Source organism: Eucalyptus grandis, chromosome 8 (assembly GCF_016545825.1).
Source record: "Eucalyptus grandis isolate ANBG69807.140 chromosome 8, ASM1654582v1, whole genome shotgun sequence".
Taxonomy (NCBI): domain Eukaryota; kingdom Viridiplantae; phylum Streptophyta; class Magnoliopsida; order Myrtales; family Myrtaceae; genus Eucalyptus; species Eucalyptus grandis.
The window spans coordinates 23,464,508-23,475,025 of NC_052619.1; the positions used below are offsets into that span (position 1 = coordinate 23,464,508).

Below are 10,518 nucleotides of genomic sequence, written 5' to 3' on the forward strand. Positions count from 1 at the left end.
ACGGGCTACGAGTCTCTGGATTCAGGTCTTACAGGGTCAGCCGGTCGCTACGTCCAACCTCGGCAAACCGTGTCCGCTCGAGCACACCGAGTCAGCAACTGCAAGAAGCTTCGTCCTGAACATCTCAAGCTCCTAAATTCGGTGATCAAGACAGATCGGAATTGATGCGCTATGCGAGACCTAGCCTGAGGGGTGGGAAGAAGTCTGTACATTGTCTTTTGTTCCAGCGAGACACAAAGTTTGCTGGGCCAAACTTATCATCAAGAAGCACACCTTACTTGGTTTTGGTGGTGTTGCAGTAGAGGGCTCAATGTATAGAACGAATTAAGGGGTATTTGCTGGTAGTTGCCTTTTATTAGGCGTCCAATTTTCAGGCAATATTCTGGATGTGTATCGTAAGAAGGACCATACGGGGCAATTTGGCGACTCTAGCATAGTCCTCCTTGTCCTGCACATTGACATGCAGTGCAATTAAAATCTGTACTACCATTCGCTTTTTGCATTCGGCATTGAGCTCCGTGTAACTATTGATGCACCATCCCCATATCCTTCCAAGGACTGCATGATCATGTTTCGAATCCATCCAGATACAAACAATCTCCCAAATCTGTCTTCCAATCTGGCCAGGCCATTGCTCTCAGTTGTACGCTCACATCGTCATCTTTCACCAATGCTAGCCAATGTCCAGTGCAATCTGCGGGTCGAATTGAAGAAGTTCCTGATCAACCCCTTTTGCAGTTGCACTGTACGCCTTTTTTCGTTGTCTGTTGCACTGGTTTTGATATGATACAATGAGTGATTTAAAAGAAAGTTCTATCATCACGATTTTGTGCACTACTCACCAATAGGGCTCTGTAAGGACAGAAGCCACCCAAACATGGCATAGACATTCCCAGAAGTGTTGATGCAACTATTCCTTGCTCTGTCAAAGAAGATCGTCATAATGAGACAGTGAAGCAATCTGTGCAGACCTAGCCTTGTAGCGATTGAAAAGTGGTCGATACTCATTAGACATTGACATTCACAGAAGTGTCGCCGCAAGCATTCTTGCTCAGTCCAGGAAAAAATTCAAGTTGGGACAGTGAAGCACTCTGCAGATCTAGTCTTTTAGTGATAGAAAAATGGTCAATACTCATTAGACACCATGCGTTACATTTTGATGGTAAGCTCACTCCCATTGAACAGATGCGACTTTGTAATTATAGTCCAACTGCGCTCATTTTCGGGCGTGTTGCACCGCCTTCTTGACTAGCATCACCATTAGGCAGAGAAAGGATTGACCTAGGTCAAGCATGAGATCGAGGAAACCAGGATCTGAAGCAGTGCCAGAATGCATAATTTAGGTTCAGAAGTAGGATTTCTGCAATAAGTCAATCCTTAAGACTTCATGTGCTAATGTCCCTCTTCCAAACCAACGGAACTTTCACACTTTCCTCTCATTCAATCCGATTTCTCTGCCTTCTCCCATTGACCAAATGATCAAGACAAAGGGAAAGTCGATCCACAATATATATTTCTGAAAATGGATTCATCATAAACCTACAACCATGAATAGTAAACCAGAATTGTACTTTTTGTAGACAACTTCCTGGCCCTTGAATCTCAAATTTGCAGTTGCAGATTTTTCAAAAATCTGTTGATAATATGTCACGTAACAGGAAAAAAAGAACATACTACTGTCATAAACGTACACGGAAGAAATTTATGTTTCAGAACAATTCGAGGATTCCTCAACAACAAATTGCAACTAAAGAGCTTAAGCAATTGCCGCTCCCACAGTAAAAGCCATTGAGATTTTATTTGAAAAAATCTCTAGTATTACAAACGTTAAAACTCTATGTACCTAGATTTGAGAATAAAAACCACACAAAGAATTATTCTCTAACCACCAGAACATCTAAGACATCATCGTTTTTAAGATGTCGACCCCACTACACACAAATCAAGCCTTCACAACAAAGTATCTAGGATCCTTTTGTATTTTGAGGCCCGGTGGAAGAACTCTTACGATTGTTTCACTGCATGCATTCCCCTCTCCCAGGACAAATTCGAGCACGAGTTGATTGCCTACTCTCAAATTGTTCCCCTTCCTAAACTCAGTCCACCCAGAGGACAGATAGAACCGGCCAGCTATCCTTTCGTTAATCTGCACAGGCCATGTCCCCCCATTTTGATCCCGCACAATCATCTTCTCATTGGGATTTAGCTTTATATGATTTCTCTTTATGAATGAAGTAGGGACAAACTGCATTAAATATGAGCAGACAAAATGTAAGAATAATTGAAGCAGCTAAATGTTCGGTAAAAAACTGGAAGCAGTGAAATGTTCAATCACATGTATAGAGTATGACTACATTATGTTTCGTGTTATATCAGTTAGATTCCCAAGTAATTTTTCATCTCCCTTTCTAAGTGATGATGGATTCATTGTGACAACCACTTCCAACCTATTAAAACTATTTTGCACTGCTGAAACGCCTCACAGAGAAGCAGACTCTGATACTCTCTTAAACTTATCAATTCACTGCACAAATCTAAGGAAACTATTATTCTTGAGTGATTTGGTCATGATTATGCTTGTTCAAGGTCATTTAAACCCAAATTACTTCAAAGCTTTACGAAGCTCCAACTATTTTTTCATGCATCACTAATTATACTGCTATCAACGATCCATTAATATACAAAGACCTTTAAAACGGTTTTATATGTGATACGACTCCAAGATTATTCTACAATCAAGAAATATAGAGAAACCAGAAATGATATTACTGAAATTATGGATCACTGAAAATTAAATGAGTCTAATGTGAAGGACTAACCAAGAGTTTAAGTGCATATTTGGAGATGCGTGATACAAAGTGCGGATTCTTCGGCATGGCATATGTCTTCACGGAGCACTTGCTAACAGTTTCTCCAACGAGCTCTAGTTTCGTTTTGAACCTGGAATCTCTGTGCACTGTAGAAAGGAGAGCATGTGAAGGACAGGAGGCAACACGAATGTGCCAGAACAAAGAAGAAGTAACAAGCAAGTACCATGATTTTCCACTTTATCGATATTTAAGTCCACGAACTTCCGCTTACAAGCCTGAACAGGCCTCATCTGGTTCTGTTCTGCCTCCTTTACTTCATCTGCCAGCTCTTCCGTCTTCACAACAGCTAATGGTCTATTGACTCCATTAGTTATTTCTTTCCTGCACCCATTCTTACCAAATACTTTGACGAGGAACACCGAGTCCCTAATGTATCTGAAAATGAGAAAATCAGCAAAATCTAGAGGATGATCGATCACGAAGTCCCGCCAACCACTCTTAATGAACAATGTATTTCCAACTCCTGCTATCCCAATTGGCCATGATCTCCCTGTAGTATTCTTGAGAACCGCCTTTTTGGGCACGACTCCTTTAAAATTCTTGACAAAATCCGGTGGTATAAGCTGTCACGAAAAATTGAATTCTATATTTGAAATTAACAGATTATAAAGGCAAAAACATATAAAAAAATCAGAACTCAGGCAGGAGCCTTGTCATCAGTGGGTGCACACAATGCAAGTATCTATTCTCAGATTTTCTTGCTAGTCCTGAATATGAATGCCGGTTAATAATTATGAACTGCTTTGAAATTCATCAGATGCCGAATGTCGCACAAAAGAATGTCCATGGGACATGTTCGTAGGCAATAATTTAATCTAGAATATTTCTTCCACCCAAATTCGCACAGAAGGCGTAATCTCTCCCCACTCGACGAGGCAGTCAAGAAAACACCTCACACACAATCCACTAGGTTTCAACAAGATAAGTGAATCATCACAATTCAGTTCAAAGGCAAGCCAAAGGATCACACTAGGGTTTCACCAAGCTAGTAATATTGCATCCATGAACTGTGATCATATAAGCTTTCTCTGGTACTCAAGAAAACACAAGAAAGTTGCAGAAAGCCAGCGTTCGTGAACAAACGTGCACGTGCATGTGCATGCACAGAGAGAGAGAGAGAGAGAGAGAGAGAGAGAGAGAGAGAGATGACCAGTTGGTGAGAACTGAAGGAGGGGAGATAAACTTTGAAGAACTCGAGAGGCTCGTCGGAGGAAGATGTCTTGGCGGCACGACGGCGGTCCATTGCTCTCCTGCTTCCCGATGTGGTTTCAATGGCGGTCGCTGTGGGAAAACAGCAGATCTTGGTCTTCTTGGGTTGAGGTTACGAAGAGAGAGACAAAGGAAGCTGAAACGTCTGAGAAGATCCGTGGGTTATTCACAGAAACCAGCAGAAAAAAGAAGAAAGAATCCCAAGATTTCCCTACCCTATTCAATTCCATATTAAACCATATCTACTTTCCTTTTCTGGTGCCCAAGAACCGACGAGAGAGGATTAAAATTTTTGAGCATGCATCTTTATCATGTGATGAACAGCCTATCGCATGTGAATTAATACCATTTCATTAATGTAATGGGAGTTTTATAGTATGCAATTACTGGCGGTAGTTTTGATATATAAATCCGGATTTAATCAAGGAGATGTAAATTGTTTAGAAGTGCATTCAAATAATAAAGCTACTTTGTTAGTAGTTGCATTCCATAAAATGCTTTCATGTAGGGAGATGAAAATTATCCGATCAGTTATAAATTTATTGTACGGATGCCAATTCAATTCTAAATTTTTCAGTTTTGTGAATTTAGTCTTAGACTTTGTTTAAAGAAACGTACCAAAACTTGTTTTTTTTGCTAGATACTACAACTAGCTTACTACATGATGTTTAGACTTTCATTGGACGTTACATGAAACAAAGGATACAGGCCGCTTGTCTAAAGACCCATTTGCAATTCGGTATATCTTAGTTTACTAATTTAGCAGCCAATGTTAGTATCACCTTCACTACTCTTAATGTCTCTCAATTTTCAAATTCCTGCAGGGTTTCTTACAGCAACTAAACATCTATACTGACCAGATCAAAACTAATGATTCTCTATCACCAGCAACGATTGCAAATTCTTGACATGATCAAACTGTATTTGCAAAAATCATGTGAACATGAAATAAGTTAATTATCATTGAAGTGGCTTTTGCTAAAACTACTGTACTGCTGCTTATGAATAAATTGACTCCAACAAGATTGCATTCATGGAAATGCTTACGGTTTTCAAGTACTGATGGGGAAGAAGCACTCCTGAATGCAGTAACATGACTTCAGATCAACTTTTACGCACACAGTTCTAGCTTGAAAACATTATAAGTTAGATTTACTCACCCAACAAGTCACCTTAATAACTTTATCCGAATCGAAATCTGAAAACTTTGCACCTTTGATGACGTTCAGCATCATATCCATGAAATTTTTCTCCTGATCGCTGTTAGCGATATTAGGAGTTCTGAACTTTTTTTTTTAACATATCTAATCTCAAATTCGCCTCCAGGTGGGAGCCCCACCATGAGCCAGAACATTTTGCAGTCTCGTTCAGCGATTGTTTATAGCCACCCAAGTCCAACTGGCTGAGAGACGAGATCACATCCGACAGCACAGACGACCCTGAACAGATCTAGAAACGTCCTGATTGACCTTTTGCACCTCTTTGCCTCGGTGTTGTTGCAGTCCAATTTCGAACCACGGAATATCTTCCGTCCTCCCATTTTCAATGATATATTGAGCATCAATTCTCCTAGCCAAGAATTGTTCAGGAAGCATATATCCAGAGGATGTGGCGTGTTCCCATCATTTTGTCATCATCTCCTGTCACCGTTCATCAAGCGTCGGATTTGCGCCCCCTGGCAGTCAAACACCAATCGATAAAACAAAAAACTCCAGGGACCAATGAACTTTTGTAGCTTTTGCTTCCTTTGATTGCACAAGCTTAATATATACCACTCATCCTCACTTTCTCCATGCTGTACCAAACTTCAAATATCAAACCTCTGAAGTTAATGTCTTTCATTTACCAAGAACTTCACGGGCTAGAAATTTGTGAATTCTGGTCTCATACAGTCAACCTGCTGTTATGTTTGATCACATAAAATCATGTCTGCTCGAGCAGATTGAGTTAGCAACTGCAAGAAGCTTGATTCTGAGACATCTTGAGCATCTCAATCCAGTGATCAAGACCTCAACAGACTGAATTCGCTGTGCTATATGAAACCAAGTCTTGTGGTATAAAAATGTCCATACATCTTATTCCGTTTGAAAAATATTCCACTAGAAGGAGAGACAAAAATTAGGATGGCCAAGATCTATTATCAAGATCAACAGAATTCAGAAGCAGCAAAGGTTGTTTTGGTGGTGTAGCGGTACAGTGCTCAATCTATAAAACGACTACACTATTACCTATAAGTATTTTCCTTTTATTTGGCATCCATTTTCCGTGGTATACCCTGTATGTTGATCTTAAATGAAAATTATGTTGGCAATTTGGCAGCTTGTGCCCATAATTTTGCTCTGGCATAGTCCTTGTCCTGCACATTGATGGGCAATGCGATTAAATCTGTACTACTATTCATTTGTACTATTTTGTACCAAGCAGGATAAACTATTGATGCACCCACCCTATATCATTCCAAAGAGAACCTTACATGATTATGCCTCGAATCAATCCAGATGCAAATGATCTCCCAATAAGCTTTTAGGAACACTTCAAATGAAGTGGGCTTCAAATTTGGCCGAGCCATTGCTCTCGGTCATGCACACACATCGTCATCTTTTACCAATCCAACTTCCAAGTCTCTGGGGGCGAACTAGCCAATGTCAAGTTCAATCTGCAGGTCGAATTGAAGAGTTCCTTATCAGCCTTTTGCAGTTCTACGCCTTTTTTCCCTCGTCTGTTGCGACAGCTTGATATGATAAAGTGAGTCTTTTGAAAACAAGTCCTATCATCACAATTTTGCGCACTTCTTGCTGGTAAGCCCCAGAAGGACCGAAGCCAGCCAAGCATGGCATAGTCATTCCCAGAATGGTTGATGCAAGCATTCTTGCTTTGTCCAAGAAAAACTTTAAAATGGGACAGTGGAGCACTCTTTGCAGACCTAGTCTTGTAGCGATTGAAAATTGGTCATTACTCGCTAGACATTGTGCCTTGTACTTCCAGTAAGCTCGTCGCCGTTAAACATATATAACTTTCTTTAATAATAAGTCAACTGCCATTGTTTTTGGGCATGCGGCACTGCCCTATTGACTTGTGTCGCTATTAGGCAGAGATGGATTTAGCAAGGCCAAGAATAAGGTCAAGGTTATCAGGATCTGAAGTGGTGTCAAAATGCATAATTTAGGTTCAGGAGTAGGACTTGCAACAAACAATCCTGAGACTTCATGTGCTGGTGTCCATCTTCCAAAAAAGTGATACTTTCACACTTTCCAGTGATTCAGTTCAATTCCTCCGCCCTCACCTCTTTAACCAACTGCTCAAGTCAAAGGGCAAATGATCCCCAATGTGTATTTCTGGAATCTGGACCATCATAAGCATACAGCATTGAACAGTAAGCCAGAATTATACTTACTGTAGTCAACTTCCTTGCCTTTGAATAAAATTCGCAAATGCAGATTTTTTAAGGATGCATTGGTAAAATTATTTGTACCTGGGAAAAAGGAACATATAAATGTCATGAAGGTGCACGATAGAAATTTTGGTTTCCGGACAATTCCAGGATTCCCCAAAGAACAAATGGAACAATATATTATAACTAAGCAGCTACTGCAATTTGCCTCTAAAACAATGAAAGTCATTGAGGCTTTATTCGGAAAATATCAGATGTTACACTTAGTTAGAAACTCTATGTACCTAGATTTGAGGAAGACAAAAGCTGCACATTTTATTATTCTTTAAGCATAAGAGCATCCGAGACATCATCGTTTTTACGATGTTGACTCCCCATCACACAAATGAAGCCTTCATGACGAAGTACTTATGATTCTTTTGTATTTTGAGGCCCAGCGGGAGAACTCCAACATTCGTTTTGCTGCACCTGTTCCCCTCTCCAAGGACAAACTTGAGCACGCATCAATCACCTACTCTCAAATTGTTCCTCCCTAAATGCGGTCCACCCAAAGGTCAGTTCCCGGCCATCTTTCCTGACATTAATATGCATGGACCACGTCCTCCCATTTTGATCCCGAACAGTCATCTCATTGGCTTTATTCGATTTGTTCTTAGGATTGAACCTGGGATAAGCTGCATTAAATATGAGCAGACAAACTGTACGGAAAATCGGAGCTACTATATGTGTCGAGCATGACTACATTAGGTTTCGTGAATTATTAATTGAACTTCCCAAGTAACCGCTCATCTCCCTTTCTAAGTGATGGAGGATTCATAGCAAGTCGACCACTTTGAGTTGTTAAAACTATTTTGTGCTGCTGAAATCCCTCGGAGAAAAGCAAACTCCAACTTATCAATTCGCTGCTCAAATATTTTGACCGATTGGATGTGTAGTATTCAGTAAGAACGGGTACACACATCCAATTTGGCCGAGCCATTGCCCAACCAAGGTACCTCAAAGCTTTATGAAGCTCCTACTACTTTTTCACACGTTGCCCATTACGCTGATATCAACGGTACGTTGAATTTACATAGACGTTTAGTACGATTTGTGACATAACTCCAAAATTAGCAACATCGGCTTTGAGGTGTTCCTATAAGAAACTCAAGATCTATTATAGAAGTATTCTACAATCAGAGTTGCAGACAACAGGGGACGATATTGAAATTACAGAGCACTGAAAATTGAATAAGTCTAACGCGAAAGACCAACCACGACATTCAGTGAACATTTGGAGATGCACGATACAAAGTGCAGATTCTTCATCATGATGTATGTCTCCAAGCCGGACTTGCTAACGTTTTCGCCAATGAATCTTGTTCCTGTTTGAACTGAGAATCTCTGTGAGAAACTGTAGAAAGCAGAGCATGCGAAGGACAGGAGGCCACACAATTTTGACAGAAAAAATAGTAACAAGCAAGTACCATGATTATTTTATTCTCTTGATGTTTAAGTTCGTAAACTTCCGCTTACAAGCCCGACTGGGCCTCCCCTGTTTCTGTTCTGCCTCGTTGGCTTCTTCTGCCAGCTCTTCCGTCTTCACAACAGTCGACTGTCTATTTACTCCTAAGGTAGCTTGTTTCCTGCACCCATTCTTACTGAATACTTTGACAAGGAACACCGAGTCCCCATTGTATCTGAAAATTAGAAAATCCGCAAAATCTAGAGAATGACCGATCACGAAGTCCCGCCAACCACTCTTAATGAACAATTTATTTCCAACTTCTGCTATTCCAATTGGCCATGATCTCCCTGTAGTATCCTTGAGAAAGGCCTTTTCTGGCACGATTCCCTTCAAATGCTTCACAAAATCCGGTGGTATAAGCTGCAATGAAAAAATTTAATTCCATACACCAAATTAACAGATAATAGAGAGAAAACATATAAAACCCAGAACCCAGGTAAGAGACTTTTCACCAAATACAACGTATTTTTTGGTTCTCAGATTTTGTTACTGGCCCTGATTATGAATACTACAACATAATTATGAACTTATTTTGAAATACATCAAATCCCGAATGTCGCACAAAATAACGTCCTCGGGACATTATTTTACATTCTCACATATGACATTAAATTCTGTGATGTTCATAGGCAATTAGTTAAACTAGAATATTTCGTCCATGCAAATTCACTCGAAAGGAGTGGACAATCTCTCCCACTTGATAAGGAAATCAAGAAAGCTCTTCACATACCGTTCACTAGGTTTCAACAAGACAAGTAGATTATCACAATTCAGTTCAAGGGCAAAGCCAAAAGAGCACACTAGGGTTTCATCAAGCTCTTGTAATGTTGCATCCATGAACTGTGAACACATAATCTTTCTCTGATACTATAAAAGCCGGCATTTAAGAATAATCAGGTTAGTCCCACGATTCATGTCGTGAAAAAGCGTGCATGTGCATGTGCATGCGAGAGAGAGAGAGAGAGAGAGAGAGAGAGAGAGAGAGAGAGAGAGAGAGAGACCAGTTGGTGAGAACTGAAGGAGGGGAGATAAACTTTGAAGAACTCGAGAGGCATGTCAGAGGAAGAGGTCTTCGCGGGAGGACGGTCGCCCATCGTTCTTCTGCTTTGCCGAGGTGGTTCCAATGGCGATCACTGTTGGGGAAACAGGAAGATATTGTTCTTGTGTTAAGATTACGAATAGAGAAAAAAAAGGAAACTGAACGCCTGACACAAGATCGTGGGTTATCAATAAAGAAGAAAAAAAGAACATAAAATTATCCCCAGATTTTCTATCTCATTCAAATTCAACTTAGACCTTCTGATTTGCTTTCCTTTTATGGTGCCAAAAACCTATCGAGAGAGTTTTTGATTTATAGAAACAACTTTCATCATGTGATGAACAGTCAAATAGCAAGTGATTTAATGACATAAATCTTGATTTTACCATGGGGGTGTAAATTGAGTTTTTCTTATATCATTTACAAGTATTCAAATAAATCTGAAAAATACTTTGTTGTTGGTTGAATTCTATAAAATGCTATCACTTTATGCGGTTCCCAT

At 40.1% G+C, this 10,518-nt stretch overlaps 2 protein-coding genes across 2 annotated transcripts; both read right to left on the bottom strand.

Moving 5' to 3' along the window:
* Positions 1–1,790: 1,790 nt before the first annotated feature.
* LOC104457238 (putative B3 domain-containing protein At5g66980) lies at positions 1,791–4,230 on the bottom strand. The gene is made up of 4 exons (XM_010072177.3): positions 4,021–4,230; positions 3,034–3,433; positions 2,820–2,956; positions 1,791–2,245 (listed from the first exon to the last, which is right to left on the bottom strand). The coding sequence occupies exons 1-4, from the start codon at positions 4,111–4,113 to the stop codon at positions 1,943–1,945; spliced, it is 933 nt and encodes a 310-aa protein (XP_010070479.2). The 5' UTR covers positions 4,114–4,230; the 3' UTR covers positions 1,791–1,942.
* Positions 4,231–7,977: 3,747 nt separating this feature from the next.
* Positions 7,978–10,071, bottom strand: LOC104416747 (putative B3 domain-containing protein At5g66980). Its single transcript, XM_039299745.1, has 3 exons — positions 9,979–10,071; positions 8,986–9,337; positions 7,978–8,144 (listed from the first exon to the last, which is right to left on the bottom strand). The coding sequence occupies exons 1-3, from the start codon at positions 10,069–10,071 to the stop codon at positions 7,978–7,980; spliced, it is 612 nt and encodes a 203-aa protein (XP_039155679.1).
* Positions 10,072–10,518: the final 447 nt, after the last annotated feature.

Coding starts and splice junctions, on each gene's coding strand:
- LOC104416747 (XM_039299745.1), bottom strand. CDS start 10,071: ATGGGCGACCGTCCTCCCGCGAAGACCTCTTCCTCTGACATGCCTCTC. Junction 9,338..9,978: donor CCTTCAGTTCTCACCAACTG/GTCTCTCTCTCT, acceptor TTTTCATTGCAG/CTTATACCACCGGATTTTGT. Junction 8,145..8,985: donor GGGGAGGCCCAGTCGGGCTT/GTAAGCGGAAGT, acceptor TATTTAATGCAG/CTTATCCCAGGTTCAATCCT.
- LOC104457238 (XM_010072177.3), bottom strand. CDS start 4,113: ATGGACCGCCGTCGTGCCGCCAAGACATCTTCCTCCGACGAGCCTCTC. Junction 2,957..3,033: donor CGATAAAGTGGAAAATCATG/GTACTTGCTTGT, acceptor TCCTTTCTACAG/TGCACAGAGATTCCAGGTTC. Junction 2,246..2,819: donor AATATGCACTTAAACTCTTG/GTTAGTCCTTCA, acceptor TATTTAATGCAG/TTTGTCCCTACTTCATTCAT.